Raw genomic sequence first — 21,369 nt, 5'->3', positions numbered from 1 at the left:
CAGTGAAATTGAAACAGCCACAGCATGTGTGAGTTGTGTGTGAATCAGTGCACACACACTGTTGTTATTAACATGCCACATTTCCAAATTTCTGAGAAGTGTGTTACATCTGCTAGTAATACACCTTTCCTTGTATTTCTTGTTCTTTGGGTCTGTGTTCCCTGCTCCTACCTAATCATCTCCTTATCCTCTCATCTCTCCTTCCTTCAGTATAACTCCTCTCGTCCCAGGGAGGAGTGGGAGATGTGGCATCCAACACTGATAGCTGAGGCTCTGTTCGCCATTGCCAACATCTTCAGTTCACTCAGACTCATCTCCCTCTTCACTGCAAACTCTCACCTTGGACCACTACAGATCTCACTGGGGAGGATGCTGCTGGACATCCTTAAGTTTCTCTTCATTTATTGTCTGGTAAGATAATTTCTCCTCTCATGCAACTCGGTTTTGGTTTTGTTTAAAGAGTAACTTTTAGCGCATTCACTTTTTTGAGTTAGTACAATATATTACATGTGCCGTCACTTTATTACACTATATATTGTTACTGGTTCCACTTTATACTGTTAATTGCAATTGCAGTTATGTTGACTCTTGCTTGTCATACTCTAACGTGACTTCAAAGTGTTTTGATGTACAAAGTGATTCTTTAAAGTGATTTCAGTTTTTAGCCTTTTGAACAGTATGTAATTCTAAATGCAATATATGTCATATCAGACATGTTTCATTCATATTGCCTTTTGCTATCGAGTGTCACATTCAGTAAAGAGACAAGGTTTCATATTTGTAGGACATTATAAAGAAGCTTTTGTTAAAGCCGAACTCTAAGAAACAACAAGAAACATGTCAATCCACGTAACATGTCAACGCGTTGCAAGCGGAGCTAGAATTTAACCGTATACAAAGATTTGGTATCTGAAAATTAAGAAGTTATGTCAGTGTGTGGATTTAGTTGTTATAGGTCAACTAAAGCATGAAAATATAGATGTTTTTGTTCTGAAATCGCCAGATAGGAATTCTTCAAGACACAACTGAGTTTCAGCGAATAAGAAAATAAACTTGCGGAGCAGCTACTTCTCTCTGGGCAAGGACAGAGCTCAGCCAAGTGTCCCTGTCTGCAGCAGAGATGTTGCAGACAGCTCAAGTAAAGTCAATGTTACTCCTTATCTCGACCGGACAACATCAGTGCTCGTTCGGGTACCAGCATTGACAGAAATGCGTTGCAAATGAACAATCTATAAGACTAAATTAACATACATTCATTAAACTATCAAAAATGTGCAGGCGATGAGTTCGGCTGCGCCCTCATTTCCCTAATTGTGCCACAGGTTCTGGTGGACACTGACACAGTCACAGTCCCAAACCAGGCGGGACCCTGTAGCTCTCAGCAGAGAGTCCCCATCAGCAGCAGATAGTGGAGGACAGGGATCAGTGATAGTGACTGATTTCATGTTTATTCTTCTTAAACTTTGCCCAGTTCCAATTTGATTAATGACATATCATTGAGTCTACAGTATGTGATGACTTTGCTGCTGCAGATATGAATGAATGAATTTCCATTCAGTTGTAAGTTTATTAGGCTCAAACTAAGTCCGTCTGTTTCAACAGTCCTGCAGTAATTCCTCTTTCATGAGGGTGATAAAGTTTGTGGTATTATATTAATTGAAAAAAAAAAACTCAATGGGAAAATAATCTATTATAATAGACAATAAAAAATTTTTATGTGCAGCCCAGTATTATATAGATAGATAAATACGTTACCAAGGCAAAAAGTAAAGTATTTATGTATAAACTATACTGTTTATACATAAACAAACCATAATACATAGCATTAGATCATAATAATATTAATGTGTCATGCTCAGAATAATATTTGATTTGTAATTTGAATGCTAAGATGAACAGCAAATTGACTATTTCTTTGGACTCTTTCTTTTAGAAGTTTTGATTCTTTTTCACTCACTCCATTGTATCTTTGATAATCGTAAACAAACGAAACCTCAGCAGGCTGTACCCGTTTTTGTTGGTAGAAGGACATTATTGTCCCATTTCATTACATTCAGAACTCATTAGTTCCTTCTCAGGGGATTGTCTAACCTACAACACAATCCCCATGTGAATTGGTTAGCTCCCTAAAGTCCTAAAATCAATCCCAGTGAGCTTGAGGCACTGACACCACTTTCCTTCATGCTCAGTCAGTAGCAGCTTTACATAACAATGTAGTGTTTCTGTCCTGCATAAGGAAAAACCTTGGTTTTAGCATGGCCCAAAGGAAGAGAAGGTCTGTCCCTGTAACAGAGTGAACTGTTAGGACAGAATGACTGATCAGCTTCATTTTAAAATGATAAAAGCTACTTTGAAACATTATTTGAGCGTCAGCATATTTCTTAGGATTCAAGGGATTCAAGGGTTTCGATTATGGATTCAAAGGATTCAATTATGCAATAACGTGTGTGTGTGTTTTTTTTCTGGGTTTCCTCTTTAGGTCCTGCTGGCATTTGCTAATGGACTTAATCAGTTGTATTTCTACTATGAGACCAAGGCATCAGAGGAACCCAACAACTGCAAGGGAATCCGCTGTGAGAGACAGAATAACGCCTTCTCAACGTGAGTACAAACTGTAATGCGCAAGTGATGTTGTTAATGATATGTAAAACGTCCTTGTTAACTTTTCATCACCACCACAATTTCTATGCAAAGCACATTATCAGTCAGCAAATGTTAGCTTGCCAACATGCTAGATGAAGATGGGCATGATAAACAATATGGCAAACATCAACATGTTTGAATAGTGATGCTGTATAGAGAATGGATGGATGTGGTCACAGCACTCAGCAGGCATTTGTTGTCATTACTCACATAAGGATATGTCACTACAGAAGGCGCAGATCACTGATAATGTCCTCAATGCACCAGGTCCTTGCATCCAAGTGGCACCATGCCAGCATGTATTGTTTGAGTCAGCATCACAGTGCTGGCACTATTACACTTTTTTTACACTTTTTTGGCACTATCACACATTGCAGACACTGCCCCACTCTGACATACACACAGTATGTAGACTGGAGCTCCTTTTCTTTAATGTCTGTTGCCATCACACAGCAGCAGGGTCCGCAAGTGTGTTTCACACTGTTGCAGGTGTGACAGAGGTGCAGATGTAAATGCAACAACTCACCTAGGGCAAGGTCAGGGCCCAACTTGGCTACATGGCTGGAAACTCTTGTTGTTTTAGTATGTATATAAAAGCTATTGTATTTTTTCTTTGTTGATTTATAAAAAACGGTAAGTTGCAAATATTCACTTAAATCCTATCTGAGTACAGTATGTCAAGAAGTTCTGCATCAACTATAATTCAAACTTTCACAGAAAACCATCTCTCACGCGTCATTGCACCGTATAATGATGTGGAAACCATTTTCAGTATTGAGTTAGGAGCTCAGGCTTATGTGGTAGATGAGGAGAATATTAATGTGTTTTTGTTTGTTGTGGAGTGGGCAGATTTGCAAATGTGGAAAGGGAGGTGGGGCTAACTTATTGAGAGGCCAAGTTTGATTTATGGCCTGCAGTATATGGCATCTGTGCAACATACAAAACCGCGCAGTGCAGTTCCAGTGTATCTTTGCTGAGGGAGGCAGAGTGAGAGCCAAGCTGAGTCAGTGGGCTGAATATTGATAAGGCTTGTGGTTTATTTTAAATAGCTGTATTGATTCACAATCAGTTTCCTTATAGTAAAGCACTTAGGCCAACAATAGAACTGTGAAACTGAACAGTTGTCTGACCAGCAGATCACACTTTTAACCATAAACTTTTCCTGTCTTGAATAAATGTGAAAAATGAAAAATAAATTCTGGTTACAGGAAGCTCCTTAGATGTTTGCTGATGACTTATTTAGAAAGCTCACTAGGATTCTACTTAATGACAGCCACTGGCAGCTGATCACAGGGAGCTATTGTCACTGTGTTCATAAGAGAGATGCTGTAACTTGAATTCACTTACCTTGGGTGTGAGTAACTGCGCATACAACCAAAGACAGCTCTAGGGGGTGGCCAGGGGGCTAGTTAAAGTCGACCCCCCCAAATAAACACAGCCACAGTATTTTTGGTTGATCTTTTTCTGCAGCAGCACCTGAAATCATTTAAATGAAATAATACTTTTTTTTGATAATGCCATCCATTTTTTAAAAATAATTTGTATGTTGAATAAAGAAGTTGAATCAGTACTTTTTTACAGAATTATCTGTAATTCAAAAGTTGAGTTACAAAGACTCGAGGCAGTAATTGGTGCTAAAGGTACTCCAACAAAGTATTAAGCAAAGGCATTGAAGTTTTTTTTTACATGCAAATTTATTTATTATTATTATTATTTTCTTTTTCTTTTTTTTTTAATCGCAACGATTACAAAGAAACTTCTTTTACATTGTCATTATGTCATCAATATTGTTTGAACTTTGTAACATAACAAAAATGTGGGAAAAGTCTGGCTTGGAATACTTTCTGGATGCACTGTACTTCTGGTTACATTCAGAAAATATATTAATGACTTCCTGACTTAGATACAAAGAAAGAACAAACACACAAACCTTGACTTGAATAAACAAAGGAGTAAATGATATCACCAGGATTTCAAATCTGTTTATTTGTCCTGACATGTTGCTTGTGGATCAGAGTCTGCAGGAAAGAAATCAACCTCATGCTGAAGCTAAATGAGCAAGCAGATCCAACAGCTGAGATGACGCATTATGCAAACAGAGCCATTGCAGCCCTGCAGGCAAAGCAAGCTGCATAAACATTCATGAATTTACAATGCAAGGATTATTTCCTGTGTGTACGAGAGTGTGTCTGAGCTTTGCATCCTGCTGGCTCGCTCTGCAATTCACACACACTTAGCAACATTTGTGAGGTATTTCGCAAGATTGTTTCCTGTTTCTGCTCAGGTGTCTTCTCTGCATCTCTCCCCCTCCTCTTCTCACTCATCTGTACTTTGCACACACTTATCACCATTAATGTGTTAGATCGTCTTACACCGTGCAGCATCTGTGCGTATGTCTCTCTCACTGTGTTTTTGTCTCTCTTTTTTTTCATTTGCCATCCCACAAATTATTTAAATACTTCACTTTCTTTCACACACTGCTAACCCAGTTTTTGCACACACACCTCTCTCTTTCTCTCGCTCTGAGAGTTGTATGCTTTTTCTGTCTTTCTTCCTCAGCATAGGTGCTACCAGGGCTCTAATTCATCAGACAAGATGTGATGCTAGGCTTTTTCTCTCAAATCCAACATATAGACCCTTTAAACCAAATACTCAAACGAACAAAGTCTGGATCTAAATCAGGAACACAGCTCTTCAGTGCATTTGTTCGGATGCTTCCAGTGACGGCAGGGTCTACATTTATGCTTTAAGGATGACTTCACCAATTTTCAACTTGCTTTCTATGAATTTAGTTTGAATTTAGTTGCAAATGTGCATTATCGTTTTAAACTTCCCTCTGACTCCCATATAACAAAATATTTTTCTTCTTTTAGCTTAAAAACTTCTCCAGATAATACCCGGAGGAGTTTTTCATCATTAGGAGTTTGGATGATGTCATCTGGAGGATCTCTCGAAATGAAGGTTCACTATGATTAATAGTGTGAGCGAATGTGAACTGAAGGTTTCTCCAAGTGATGTCCTTTGGAGGCATTTTTCAGCTAGAAGTATAGAAATATTTTAATGTATGGAAGTCAAAGAGAAGTTTAATGGCATTTATTTACATACTACCCAAACTAGAACCAAAAGAAGCAAATTCAAAATATTTGAAGTCATACCTTAATGGTCGGCTGTGTTGTATTTTAGTTATATTTCTGCTTTGGTATCCCTATAGTTACCAGATTATTAGGTACACCTAGATAAATATAATTCTTTCTAACACAACAATCATAAAATTAATACTATTTTTTGTTCACACTGTTTTATAGGCAATTAAATTGCATTGTATTATACTAGCAGTTACTCTATTTTTTTTGTCACTTAGGGTATTGAAAATACCAAATGAACAAAAGAAATTGCCACAAAATACATTATTCAAAGAGATTAATGATTGATGTTTAGAACTATAACTATAACTATTGTTAATGGATTGCATCTACACTGATCAGACATAATATAATGACCACCTGTGAAATTTAATACAATCCAATACTGTGGCTCTGCCATGAATTCTACTTTTGAAAGATTATCATTTCTAAGTTTTGCATTGAAACTGACAGAAAGGTGATAATTCTACTATGTGTTTATTGTTGAGGTCAAAGTGTGTAGTTAAGTCGTACTGGAGAGTATTATAAGAAGAGGTGGTTCTAATGTTTTGGCCACCTCTTTCTTTTTAACCTCACCTCAATCACCTGTCTGACAACCTAAAAACTAATTAATTATAACCTTATAAAAGTAGAATTCATGGAAGAGCCACTGTATTGGATTGCATTAAATTGCCAAGTTGGTCATAATGTTATGCCTAAATAGTGCATATTTAGTGAGTTTGTGAATCCTGATTTACAACCAGGCCCAATGGCTAGAAATAACAACAGAAAATAAGGTTCCCCATCATCCAGCTTCCATCTAAGAAACCAATGTTCATATCCCATCACAGATCTGGAATTAATGTTACCTTTGTTATAGAGGAGCTCAGAGCCCATGAGCCTAGACTGGAAGGGTGATCTATGAAATGTTCTTCTTTTCCTGTCGGCTGTTCCCTTTCAGGAGTCACCACAGCGAATCATGTGCCTCCATCTAAATCTGTCCTCTGCATCCTCTTCTCTCACACCAACTAACTTCATGTCCTCTCTCACTACATCCATAAATCTCCTCTTTGATCTTCCTCTAGACCTCCTGCCTGGCAGCTCCAACCTCAGCATCCTTCTACCGATATATTCACAGTCTCTCCTCTGAACATGTCCAAACCACCTCAATCTGGCCTCTCTGACTTTATCTCCAACACATCTAACATGAGCTGTCCCTCTGATCGCCTCATTCCTGATCCTGTACATCCTCGTCACTCCCAAAGAGAACTTACCTGTAAATAAATTTGCCAAGTTAAGTCAGGCTACAGTGGGTGGTAGAGCATAGATTCTTGAACAACCTCAGCTCTCTACCAACCAATGTACCCAGGTTCTCACTCTGTCATAAGTGTCACAGCCACCAATGTACCTTAGATTTAAACACAGATTTTTTTGTGTGATTATGTTGTCTAGAGCATAAGTATATGTGATGCCGTATATATTTACAACCTCTGCACTAGAAAAACAAGGCCAATGTACTGGTGGTTTGAATGTTACGCTGACCTTCTGCTTGCTCTGTTTCATCTTCTGTTATGATGCTGCTATGATGCTGCTATGCTGCTATCTCTTCATGCTGCTTGTATAAATTGGAAATGTAATACTTTTGGGATAATTGGTTTTATCCATTATCGAAAAAGACTGTAAATGTATGATGTTTGTAGCTGATGAAAGGAAAGGGAAAAAGAAGGGAAAATAGAAGGGACAGACATGGCCCACTGTAACTCCTGTAACTATGCTGTGTTTTTATATACCTGCATTCAAATTCTATTTGTTCTCATTCACATATTTCTTTGGTAGTTGTGAAATCTAAATATTATTATGATCTTAACAGCTGGGAATGTACAGCCACACAGTATCAGAAACAGCCACAAACAGTTAGTATTTATGCTTGTAAATCCTATACCTGGAATAAAAGTAAATATTCCTCCAGTTTGGTGACACATAGTGATCCACTATTTCTCTACTGTGTTTGACAGACAGTCATAACCACAGCAGGCTGCATTGGTTTAAATGGACAATAGTGCTAAGACCCCAAACACAGACACGCACACAGAAAAATCTTAAATATTCACGAGCAAGATATGCACTATAGCCTGGAATGATTTAATTGCACGCTGTCAGCCTGCCAAGTCTAAAAAACCAAGCACATTTTGTCTTCTCACATGGAAACACAGCATACAATGTTGCTGTGTGACGCATCAACACACACTACAACACACGTCTCTTTCTTGGCCTGCCTCCCACACAACTGTAACAGTGAAATGACTGAGTGTCTGCAAGGATCAGCTGTAGCAGCTTATGACTCGGTTAAGCCAAAAGAAAGACGAGACATGACAGGAGAGGAGAATGGAGGAGCAAGGGGGAGAGGTGAACAGATGGGCAGGCAACAAAGAAGAAGGAAGGAGCAGAGGAGAAAGGAAAATGGTAGAAAAAAAGGTGAAGACAGCATAAGAGAAGGGAGAGAGCATGAAGAGGAAAAGAACCAAGAAGGGAAAATATAAGGGGATAATAGGGAAATATGGGATAAGAGGAAACAAAAAGATTGAAAGAAATGTTGAAGGAAAGGAAAAATAAGGGTTTGCGAGTGAATAGTTACAACATTATCCTTTGCTTGGTTTGAATTTCTCTTCATTCTGTTAATCTGTCCACTCCTTATGTTCATCTTGTTCACGCCCCCTCCTCTCATTTCATAACTCCGATGCAATATCACGGTCTGTTGCTTCATTCACTATTGATCCCCTCCCCCAATCATTTACACACTCACCTCAGTCTATTTCTTTCTGACTCTGTCTCCCTTGTGAAATACACACCATAACATACGCATAAAAGCATATTTCACCTCCCCACACGGACATTTACAGAAAAGTCACACCATCATTGACATCAGCATCACTGTGCTGACTGATAGTGATTGCCTACACCCACATACCTTATAGCAACACACAGTCCTACAAGACACTGAAGTGACAATAAATGGTGGAGTGTTGAATATTTTATAGCAGCACCCTGCAGACAAAACCTCAATGTTTCCCTCTCTCTCTTTCATTCTTGTAATGTAGTGCCGGCCGCTGCCAATTGTTGCTTCATCAAAAATTCAATAACCTCGCAGTAACTGTGACTGTCACACCACCAGACGCAAAGAGAGAAAACACAGAGCCGAGAGGGGAAATAGAATGAGGAGGTAAACGGAGGGATGAAGTGACAGAGAGAGGACTGGAAGATGGGAGAAGATAAAGAGAGGGAAAGGAGGTCATGCGTCACACTTCCAACACGCTGATGGAAGAAAAGAGTCAAAAGGCAGGGAGGGTGAAAAATAGACTGATATAGAAACAGACCAGGACTGACAGAGCAAGCATCCATCAGCTGACTGGTAAAAAGTAATGTTCAAAAAGAATAAAATAGAAAATGATGGTGATAGAAACTACCAGTTCCTGTTTTCAGTACAGGTAAAATTTGAAATGCTTCAATCAGCACACATTCTGAATCTGAACAGTTTTTAGTAGATCAGGCGTTGAACAGAGGCAGCCAGTACACATTAATGTTGTGGTCCATTTCTAAACCACCTGTCATATTCTGTGGGCCACTGACGATGTCGATATATGTCAGCAAGTATTCTGATTTAGGATCGTTCCATGGTGGCATGGCAGTCAGGAGGAGACATACTCCCACAGTGCACAGCACATTTACCTTGTTGACTTGTTGAAGGTGAGCTGCTTTGCAGACCAGCACAAGTCTGTCACCTGGAGCCCTTCATTAACAGTGTGTGTACACAGAAATTGTTTCAGTCACATGTTTTGGTACCTGTGTTGGACGTACGTATTATGCAGCAAATACACTTTTAATTATTCCAACTATCTGCACAGACCACTCACTACGATCTCACTCACAATATATGCAACCACAACCCAGTGGATATTTACATTTCACTGATTTTAATGCAGTAATCATCAGCTTTTAGTGTGAAGCAGCAACAACAAGAAATGTAGTGTTTGATTTTTATACAGCTGAAAGAAATCAGTCTAAAGTGTACTTCTAAACACAGAGGTATAGGTTACAAAAGTAACGACAGCTTTTCCTTGATGCTCCAAGACACAAATAAAAGTATATGCCAAGGAGGACACCAGAGATTAGCTACAAGAGCACAACTGTCTCCTGTTGTAGGCTGCAGTAAAAAGACATGCCATCATGACTTGGTGACATTATTTGCTGATATGCTCTTGTATGCTTTGGTTGATCTTTTTACCAAGTTAGTGGTAAACTTTACCAAGTTTACCATTTCTAATTAGTGCCAGGATGTCTGTTTCTTTTCCTCAGTGCATAACAGGTGTGGACTAAATGTATCCACAATTTTATGTATTTTGAGTTTGCCAGTACCAGATGTTACACATGTTTCAGCCCCTATGTGCAAGAAACACTAACATGATATGCTTATATCAAGACAACATTAAACATTATGCACCTTAAAGAAGATAACCTATTAAATCAATGTGTATGTGAAGATTCTCATCCAGGTTTGGTTATCCAAAGATTTAATTATGTCAACTGGACTTCTTTTTATTGGTTAGAAACGCCTCTGACAGACTGACAGACTAAAGAAGCTGCTTGGATACATAGCAAAATGTTTCTAACCAAGAAAAAGCAGTCTAGATGACATGATTCAATCTTCGGACTATTAAATCAATGTGTTTTTTACAATAACTTACTGGGGTTATAAATAATGATAATATGAAAATATATTTTGTGAGTTTTTTAGACTATTTATGGTTGTAATGCTTTCATTGATGTGGCTTGCAGTTAGTATGGTAGCATGTAAAAAGAATTTAGGCAGGAGGAGGCAAAATCTTTTGCTGGTGCATTGAGTGCCTGGAGTGTTGGCATGCAGCTATTTCCTGGAGGCAGTACATATCAGTGCAAATGTGATTTATATACAATTCAAAAACATACCAGTCCACTATATTTAGAGGTAAATTTTTTGGGCAACACTACAGTCACTGTGAAAACAGAAGTGTTGACAGTGCCAGAGTGGGCAAGCGTCACACTGTGCACTTTACTTTTCTTAAGTAGTTTGGAAGAAACCCTAACACAGTAGTAGTAACCTGATGAAAGATTGATTTTTCTTGATCTGCTGTTTTTTATGTCAGAATTAAAAGTCTCTTATGCTATGCACTGTTGTTTATCATGAAACTTATACATTTTTATCTTATCTGAGATATTAAGATGTGAAAATTGTGTTGTACTTTTGTGTGTTTTTGTAGCTACAATTAATCTCTCTTTTTTTGTGCAGCATGTATTTGTGTTACCATCTGGATACACAAATTGTGCCAATGATTCCCAAGTTGTTTTAGTTCAGCATCATTAAAACGGATATTTCTGTGATAGATTCCACTTCTTGTTTAAAAATGTGTTTAATGTATTCTCGAGATTTTTTCCAGCTAAATTGTGGCACAGTTATGCCTTGATTGATGAAGAATGATAAATACATAGACTCGGTGCTACTACAACCCGAAGATGCATCTTATGTTTTAACTATACAGCATTGATTTATAACAGGAAATATCTGAGCATTTCATTTCTCCTTTGAAGAAGCTTTCAATTTTACATTTCTTTTCTCGTCTCTTTGTCTTATCAGGTTATTTGAGACTCTCCAGTCTCTGTTCTGGTCTATATTTGGGCTGTTAAACCTGTATGTTACCAATGTCAAGGCCCGTCATGAGTTCACAGAGTTTGTTGGGGCGACCATGTTTGGGACATACAACGTCATCTCACTGGTGGTTCTACTCAACATGCTCATTGCCATGATGAACAACTCCTACCAACTCATCGCTGTGAGTCCTTTAAATAGTGCTAAAATAATGTATCAATTTTAATTAGTTTACATTCATGTTAGAATTTAAAATGAAAACCACTGTCTCCATGTCATCTTCCAGGACCATGCAGACATTGAGTGGAAGTTTGCTCGCACCAAGTTGTGGATGAGTTATTTTGACGAGGGTGGCACACTTCCGCCTCCTTTCAACATTATTCCCAGTCCCAAATCTTTCTGGTATCTGCTTAGGTGGCTCCACAGCAAGCTGTGTAGGACAGGCCAGCCGCCTGGGGAGGAGACACATAAATGTGAAAACCTCAGAGAGTTTACAGTAAGGCCATTCAAAGCTTCTTCAGTATGCTTACAATTTTATATAATTATAGCATATTCCATTCTATTGTGGTTTTACTTGCAGCTGGTGTGTTTCTTTGAGTCCTTTCTTGCCACAGTCCCTGTGTCAGATATGACCACTAGGAGTCATCAATCAGTCAGTCAGTCATTAGCTTTGTTGCAACTAGGTTATTGCATTCTGTTTTTATTTATGTTTTCACTTCTTCTACAAGTAAGTAGAAGAAGCTTTCACTTCTTCCCCTAAGTTCAAAGTGATAATTATACAGTAAGAAATGGCTGATATTTAAATTTTGGCCTGGTAACATCTGCAAAGAAATGGGTTGTTTAATATTTATGCCTAGTTGCACTTTACTATTTTTTTTATCAGGGACTGACTTATTCACTAGTTTTATTTGTGTTGTAAATTATTGCACCTGAGTCTCTAAGAAGAAATGACATTTCATTCATCATTAAATGAAAAATGAATTTAATGATGATCTTGAATTTCATTGATTATGACAAGACGTGTAAGAGCTGCACAAATCAACACTGTGAAAACAGTTTTTGAGGTATTCATGTGTAACCTACAATTCACTATTATGTTCCACTTCTCGGACAAAATAGCAGCTGCAGACAAAAAAGTTCAGTTCCCAAAGTTCTAAAACATTTATGTTCTTTGCTGTATAACTGTTTTGCTGATGTGTAGCTTTCTATGTTGGTGTGGTTTTACATCCATTACTGAGAAGTTATGCAAACAAGCTACACAAAGCTTAGCCGGTCTAACAGACCAAATGCTATTATTTGTAACTAATGGATTCACAGGCTTAAGTTGCCAGAGATCTGAACCGATCGTTGGCTTAAAGGAAAATTCAGAGTAGAATGTTTGCCAGTTAGATTTTAGTCTTTTGAACTTTGTTTTAGATCCAACAGCAACAAAGGTGCATTGGACCCCAAATGACACAGGTCATGAACAAACCTCAAGTATTGCCAAAATGATTTTTAAGAAATATGTTTTTTTTTTTAACCCTAAACAGCAGCATATCCTTCGGTTAGGTCAGTTTTATTAAATATTTGCAATGCAGTTTATAAAGCTAGCATATGCAAGTTATGGAAACCAAGCTAGCTGTATCATGGTGCTTACACTCAATCTACCCGGGATGGCATCTTCAAATACAGTGGCTTGTTTCATCACATCAGCAGCAATTCAAATACGTTGCGGAATAAAGTAAAGACATATACTAAAGAAAAGCAACATACAACACTATTACATATAGCTGCTAAATAGATGTAGTTTTTTGTCTAGCTTCAATAAATATTAGTATATTTGAAAGGATTGTATAATAGCCCCCAGTAATTAGCACAAGCTGTAAAACTGAGCTGTTACTTTACTTCACTATGGTATTAAGTATTGTTTATGCTTTGGATGATAATTAAAACCAAAGTGTCACTAGATCCACCATTGATAAGAGCAGGGTGTTTCAACCTGCTCCGAGTAATAGAGCTTTAAGAGCAGTGATGAAGTGGATAACAGTATGTCATTTACCTGTCAGTAATACATTCACGTTGCACATGCACTCACATCAGCTGTGTCTCTATGAACACAGTGGGAACATCAGTGGATAAACACGTCTTGATAAACACATAAGAGTCCAGTCATCTGGAGAGAGACAGTGAGCAAGCAGTACAAAATGATAAGGTTTTTTCACACACACAACACACACACACACGCAGTACAGCTGGCATGTTCACCTCAGCTGAAGTCAGTTGAGTTATATAAGCCAACCAGCCCACATGGGTTCACACGGCCTCACAGCAACTGCAGAGATGTGATCAAGGCTGAGTCTGTGTATGTGTTTCTGTGTCTGTTTGTGTGTGTCAGAGAGCACACATGTGCACTTTTTTTTATGTTTTTATATGGTTGTTTAAACAAATTTTAACAAAATGGTGTTGGAAATTTTTGTCTCTTCTTGCAACATACAAAATTTTAAGGTTTAAAATTCATTTGAGTTTGTGTTAGGCATTTGTTTGTGATGGTTAGAGTTAGATTAGGGAATGCATGGTAATGATTATCCTCACAGGAAGACCAATGTACGTGTGTGTGTGTGTGTGTGTGTGTGTGGATACACGACAGGGACATAAATAAAGACAAATCAGCAGCGTGGATGAGTTAGATGATTCTGAAATATGATGAAAGTGAAACAGACTCGGAGGCGAAGATTTGCATATTGCCCTGAAATGGAAATAAAATTAAAATGTGGAAAGAGATTGTGAAACAGAAAAATATAGAGAGTGATGATGGGCTGGTAGTAGAAGAAAATTGAGTGAATGCAAATCTAAAGAAACTCCTTTGAATCACTTATTTAGCCAGAGCACATGCAGGATATAACCAGAAAAGCAGCAGAGTAGCTTGGTTAAAGTCATACCACCAACCTGAATCAGTTGTAGCACCTCAACAGCTATATGTATTGAAATGAATTTATTTAGCAAGTAGTCAGAGGAGTAAAAAATTGATAGATAAATGTGGATTAATGATGAAACACTACACAGTTGCCTGTCACTCCAGCTGCCCAATTCAGGATGTAACAAATATTTTGTTCTCTGTTTCTCTAATTAAGTGTTATGCAGATGAAATTGTGATTTGTAGTGAGATGTAGTGAGAAATCGAAGTACTTAGGGTCAACGGTTCAGAGTAACAGAGAGTGTGGAAAAGAGGTGAAGAGGCGAGTGCAGGCAGGTTGGAACGGGTGGAGAAAAGTGTCAGGTGTGTTGTGTGACAAAAGAGTATCAGCAAGAATGAAAGGAAAGGTGTTCAAGACGGTGGTGAGACCAGAGATGTTGTTGACAAGGAGGCAGAGCTGGAGGTAACAGACCTTAAGATGTTGAGCTTCTCTTTGGGAGTGACAAGGATGGACAGGATCAGGAATGAGGACATCAGAGGGACAGCTCATGTTAGGTGTTTTGGAGATAAAGTCAGAGAGGCCAGAGATGTTCAGAGGAGAGACTGTGAATATATCGGTAGAAGGATGCTGAGGTTGGAGCTGCCAGGCAGGAGGTCTAGAGGAAGATCAGAGAGGAGATTTGTGGATGTAGTGAGAGAGGACATGAAGTTAGCTGTTATGAGAGAAGAGGATGCAGAGGATTTGCTGTGGTGACCCCTGAAAGGGAACAGCCAAAAGGAAAAAGAAAAGTGTTATGCAACAAAATGCTGCGTTAAAAAATGTCTTACTGTGTCTCAGTCTGCAGCATCAGCATGAAATCCAGAGTGAGAGCACTGTGAATTATACCGGTCTGGTTTGACGCTGTAGCTCTAAAAATAACCTTAATGCTCCCGGTACACTTGATTCAATTGGAGCCATCATTTGATGAGGTGAGAAGAGAATTTAAAGTGAAGAAACCCACATTTCTGCGCAAATCTGTCAATTAGATGTTTCTGACTTTGCATTAGAGCATCAGCTAAAGGCTTAAAATGTAAATGAGGTGTGTACATTACAAGTACAATAGTACATTAGCTAAAGGGATTCAATACCTGTTTCTTTTGTTTTAGTTGTATGCTCTTATTTTTTCTTGAGAGTCTGTTGCTATTTAAATCAAAGAAGCGAGTGTGTGTGTTTAGTTTGAAGTCAGGTTTATTTAACATTGGTTGAGAGGTAAATGTAAGTAAGGATGAGAAAGACAAGTTTAGACAAATAAGGACACGGAAAAGAAGAGAAATAAAGGCAGAAGGAGAGAGATGACAGTGAGAAATTAAGACAAGGACATTGTGCACTTAATTTAATCTCTTGTTCTTTTTGCAGGAGCGTCATGCCGACAGCCTCATACAGAATCAGCATTACCAGGTCTGTACACTAGTGGTGGATTCATGTGTGTATGTCTGTCAGTCTGCACCTGATCCCACCTGAACTTTCTTGAATGCAGATACTTCACTCCTGCAGTTTCACGGTGTGGGTAATATTTTGAAATGCTTTGAAAACACTTTGTGACATCTACATTATATAAGAAGAGGAAAGTCAACCTCGTGTGTATGGGAAGACAGCTCTGCAAGGAGATTAGTCTGTGTTCATAATTACCTAAATGCCCTTTCTAGTATTTCTAAAGAAGACTTGATTGTTCAATCCATACAAAGTTTAGGAAAATAAATTAAAAAAATAAAAAGTAGTTTGTTCCTTGTCCAGGGATAGTATTGAGAGTCTTTATCATTGGGAAGTTGTCAGACCATTATCAAAACCTCCAGGAGTTGCAGAACCTGGGCAAGAAACATTGTGTGCCACATAACCTCCTCTTTAAACCTGCTGTTTGTACACTTTTTTATGAATCAAATTAATAACATAGAAAGTATGATAGTTCTGAGATGGGAATTATTGCGTGACTCTAACCAAGCGAGTGGATGAGCACATTTCCTAAAATGTTAAACTATTCCTTCAAGACATCATCATCATCATCGTCATCGTCGTCCTCATCATCATTAACTTGCTGCAGTGATGTAGAAAACTACAGGAGAGACATGGTAGAAGGAGAAAACCTTTGGTATAATCAGTGCATGTTGTGTAGTTTTTAAAAAAAATCTAAACCTCCCTCAGCTGGAGAAATGCTGTTTCAAAAGTTGTTTGAATTTGATGCCTGTACTCAAAACAATGGACAGGGGGGAAAAAAAACGTAAATTGCACTGAGTTCTTCTGTGATATAAAAGTATACTGGTTATTACTGGGAACCTAAAAGTTCATCACACTGCGACACGAGACAACGCATTCGAGCTACTTGACGACTCATGCACTGAGTTGCACTGAAAAGTGGAACACAATCAGATACAGAAAGCAGCTGCAAGTAGCACAGATTTCAACACAAATTATTCCAGTGGACAACAAAAAGCCATACACACAGATTTGGGCATGTGCTTATTGTTGCTACTGTGTGGTAACTCATCATCAGAGTCAACTAGTGTTGGAAAACCGACTAAAATGAACATTTTGAATGATCTTGATTGAGACTTGAGTGAGTCTGATGACATGATTCAGATATAATTTCAGATGTGTGCTGTTAAACTTGCAGCATTTCAATATTTGCTTTTTTCTGCATTCAGGTGTGTTTCCTTGCTTTGCAATAATTTGTCGGAATCCCATACAATTGGTGATTTTTTATTCATTTTATGCAACAAAGTCAAAGGCCTCTTGGTCTAAATGTCCATTTTGAACATTTTTGATGTGATTTTAACTCAAACTAAAGAAACTACACACTGAGCGGAGAACTTGTTATAATGGAAGACAAAATTACATTTATGAATGGACATGTACATTCCTTTTAGAAGCAGAATTTTTGTAAGCTAATAAACTTTAAACATTCGTATCAGAAGAACATCTGGTCTTAGTCATTTAGTTTTTCAGTTTAAATCCAAACCTCTGGAGATGGTTTCCATAACCTAATCCAGTTAAATTGACACTGTAACAGGCTAATCTGATTCAAAGCACAACTGTGAAACATCCTAGACACTAGTGAAAACTTTACTATATCTCACTGACAAACACTGGACATATTGCATCCCAGCCATGTTACGGAGGTGTCTCGCATGTGTGTTCGAGACACCTCTCTTTACTGGGTGACATGTTTCTTCATTCTAAGGGTAAAAGGTAAATGTTTGGTTTAGCCTTGGGCTCCTGGTCTCTCCCAGATTGTGCCTGTTCAAAGAATCAAAGAAGTGTGTTGCGCAGTTTACTAAAATGTGTTGGGATGTCACAGTGTCCTAAAGTACATTTTTGCATCACTGTAGCAGAACCAGGATTTTTCATGAGCTGCAGACTCATGCTGTAAACAAACCTCCTGCTTACATTAAGAGATCACGAAGATGCACAGTATGTTTCTGGCAGTGGAGGTCAGAGACTCCTACCTTTTAATTTACTCGTTAAACCTGCTGTTTACATTCCTCTTTAGCTTATCCCGGATCAGGCCTTTTAGTGGCCAGTGTTTAGCTTTCAAAGAAGCCACTGTCTTGCTTCAGGAAGTGTTAAGATATTTTTTATGACCTGGGCCCTTGAGCATTATGGGAGCAATTTATTATTTATTCTGGTTTTGCCAGCAGCAGACACATAAACTTATGTATTAGTTAGATAACTGATAAATAATTGAACTTAAACTCCAAAAGCATACCTTTTTAAACTCTTTTATACTTGGGATACTAATGGGAGGAACGTTTTGGCAAAAGTTATTTTTACGAGGAGTTTTTCAGCAAATTTGTACAGCAAATCAACTGTGACTGAGCTCTGGTATTTCGACACCTCAGCACTGGCAGTGACTATAAACAGAGAAACGGCAGTAGTTTGTATTTGGCTGTGCCGATTCTTGCTTTGATATCCATCCATGTTTTTAAGGATTGTTGTAGGAATCTATCCTTTAACAGTGTGTGGTGTGTGTTGGCAGAGGCGGAGAGTGACAGCATGCCAGACCGTCCTGTTTGGCAGTCACAGGTGTTGACTGTGGGAGGATGCAGTGTGTTAAAATGTGTGTGTATGCCGTAGAAGTGTGTCAGGGTTTAAATTACCACCCACTGATCACCAAATGCTGGTGAATTTTTCTTTGGTCTATAAATCAATAAGGGTCACCTGTCTCATTGGCTGATTACTTAATAAGACAATAACATGGAAATTAATCAGTTTGAATATTTTTAAACAGTGAACCTCAACAAGCAAAGGGATAATAACTCTCTAACTGTGAAAGAGAAGATCTTTGGATTAAATAAGCAATAAATAACATTTTTGTTAGTTTTGGCTTTTATATTTACATTTACATTTAAAGACAAACAAAAAACTTTAGGACTTTATTTGCAAAACATTGGTACGATAATTCAGCAACATGTTTAGTAATCATAGGGATGTCTCCCCCTGAACAGGAAGTGATCCGGAACCTGGTGAAGAGGTACGTGGCGGCCATGATACGCAGTGCAAAGACAGACGAGGGACTGACAGAGGAAAATTTTAAGGTGGGTGACCTGGAAGAACACCTCTCTGTGAATATAAATAATAAACAAAATATTTCACTTGTTTCTCAACAAAATCAACATTAACATAGGCCCCTTTCACACATGCACTGGAATTCTGACATTCTCCTGACTTTGTCTGGAGGGGTTGTCTGTGAGAATGCAAATCTCCAAGTAAAACATTCCCAACATTATCCTTCGAGCCCCCTCCTGCAATGTCTGTATGTGGTCTGACTATCAATTTTCTTGTAACCAATCAGTTTTTACTGTACTAATTGTAACAAAGAGAGAAAGAGAGAATCACAACGCCAATTCTTTATTGTGTATTGTTTTTTTATACTTAATTTTTGATTGCAAACATTAATAGTTTTCATTTTAGATTTTCATTTTCTGTATGGAAGTTATTTTAATTTACAAAAATCTTTCAAATCTTTCATTTCTGTCAGTTTTCATTTTAGTTAACAACTATAATGCTGCTGCTCAGTGTTTGTGCTTATGCTGCGATGAATGGTATAGCTTTAATTGCTCTCAAAGTCGGAAGTTCTTTTCATCACTAGAACGATTTATTAAAAGACTCCAGTATTTTTAATAACTAGCACCTGCCAACTTTGAATCACTTCTGCTCACCATTTCTACCTTTAATCTACAGCCCTTATTAACAACAGCAGTGCACGTTCAATAATTCTTGGGGAGCGTTTCTTTGCTTTTTCTAAATCTTCAGAGCCAAAAATTATTCTGAGCTGTTTTAGCTCCCGAGTCTATTTCCCAAGATGCCTCAGGAGCGCAGCCTGGACTTTGAAGTGGAAAAGTTCCTTTGGGCTTTTTATTGCAGAAAAAACATCAGTTGCACATTGGTCTGAATCATATTCACAGCATAGTCTTGTTAGGTTGTGTGTTTGTATATGTGTGTGTGTTTAGACTAAAGCTATAGTTACAAATCGACAGCTAGGATTTGTGTGTGTAAAAGATGTAACTATCATTGGCATGTTTAAGTAAATCACAGTGTTTCATTCTGTTCAGTGTTTTGATTCCATATAGCAAGTGAAAAGAACAAGATGGACTGGCAATGATTATATAATCATATATTATCATAATAATCAATCAATCATAATAATAAGGGAATGAAGTTTCTGTGTGTGTGTGTGTGTGTGTGGTAAACAGTAAATATTCATGTAGGCATTTATGGTAATTTTCTGTTAAAGCTGCTGGGTAGCTGCATGCTGCACATGAACTGGATTGAAATAAAAATAGCGTTCTCATCCTCAGAAGATTTCAGCACTGAGCATCAGAATAACATGGAGCACATTCTGTTAAACGTCATCCCCTAATGCGTGCTTTCCTATAAAGGAATGAAGAAACATACATCTCTCCTCACAGACTGGCAACAGATTGCATGTTCACAATGATAATGTTCATGCAAGTTTCAGTGTTGAATGAGAAGCTGAAAGCATCTCAGCTGCAGTTGAGCTACTTTTAATGTCTTCAAACTGGAGTCAAAGGTCACGTATGCTGTCAACCACAGTCAGTGCAGTTGCCAGCTGCAGGGGCACCAATGTATATTCCCTAAACATTTTCAGCTACACCTTCATCAGAGTGGTTGCCAAGATGTTAAGTCTATCAGTTAGTAATCAGTTATAAGGTTAGAGAGATGTTTATAATTCTAAATAAGAAATGACAACAACAGTAATTTTGCTACATCGTTGTGTGAAAGGACACTCGCATTCGTCTAGAATAAAGTTTGCAGCATTTATGTTGAAAGAGTAGTTTAAAATTTCCTGGGCAAACATTATTTATGGGATGCAGCAATATGTTGATGAAGATTCTCAGTCATCCAGGTTTGGTTATCTGAAGTTTGAATCATGTCAACTGGACTTCTTTTACTTGGTTAGAAACTTTTCAATACTTATCCCAGCAGCTTCTTCAGTCTGAATAAAGTGGCTGGGGAAACCAGTTATACCCTCTAGAGTAGGACTTTGTTCCACCCTGGCCTGAATGGGCAATGTACACATTTTGGACAGAGGAGACAGATGGTATTAGAGAGAAGTATGTGAAACCATTTATATTCACATGGAGAATCCTTCTCTCAACAGAGGAGGAGGCCTCAGGCACAACCTGTCTCTCATTTTTCATGGTTCCCATTTCATCCATCCAAAGGACAATTAAGACCACCCTGTTTCCACCTCCCACCTTAACGAGCTTATTCAGGACAGGGTGAAACAAAGGTTTACTCCAGAGGATATATTCCCTTGTTCCCTGGCCACTTTATTCAAACTGAACAAGTCCAGATGACATGATTCAATCTTCAGATTTTCAAAGGGAAATTTGACTTTTAGAGTTAATCTGTGTTTATGCATTTTTTTTTCTTTTTATGTAGTTTTTGTTCTAATTCTAAGTTTTTCATTCTTTTGTTTTTGTTTTTTTGTGTGTTTTATCTTCACTATAAAATTCGTTCACGTCCTCACCAG

The 21,369-nt window shown here is 38.1% G+C and overlaps 1 protein-coding gene across 2 annotated transcripts in view; it reads left to right on the top strand.

The window, feature by feature from the left end:
• The window catches only part of trpc5a (transient receptor potential cation channel, subfamily C, member 5a), a 136,024-nt gene that overhangs the window by 107,216 nt on the left and 7,439 nt on the right, over positions 1-21,369 (top strand). For both annotated transcript variants that reach the window (XM_067524847.1, XM_067524846.1), the window contains 6 exons: positions 211-411; positions 2,480-2,601; positions 11,434-11,629; positions 11,732-11,941; positions 15,735-15,776; positions 18,818-18,907. In XM_067524847.1, coding sequence (XP_067380948.1) covers positions 211-411; positions 2,480-2,601; positions 11,434-11,629; positions 11,732-11,941; positions 15,735-15,776; positions 18,818-18,907 — 861 coding nt within the window. The remainder of the gene's footprint in view (positions 1-210; positions 412-2,479; positions 2,602-11,433; positions 11,630-11,731; positions 11,942-15,734; positions 15,777-18,817; positions 18,908-21,369) is intronic.

Source organism: Channa argus, chromosome 12 (genome assembly GCF_033026475.1).
Source record: "Channa argus isolate prfri chromosome 12, Channa argus male v1.0, whole genome shotgun sequence".
NCBI lineage: Eukaryota > Metazoa > Chordata > Actinopteri > Anabantiformes > Channidae > Channa > Channa argus.
This window is presented reverse-complemented; position numbering and strand designations above follow the sequence as displayed.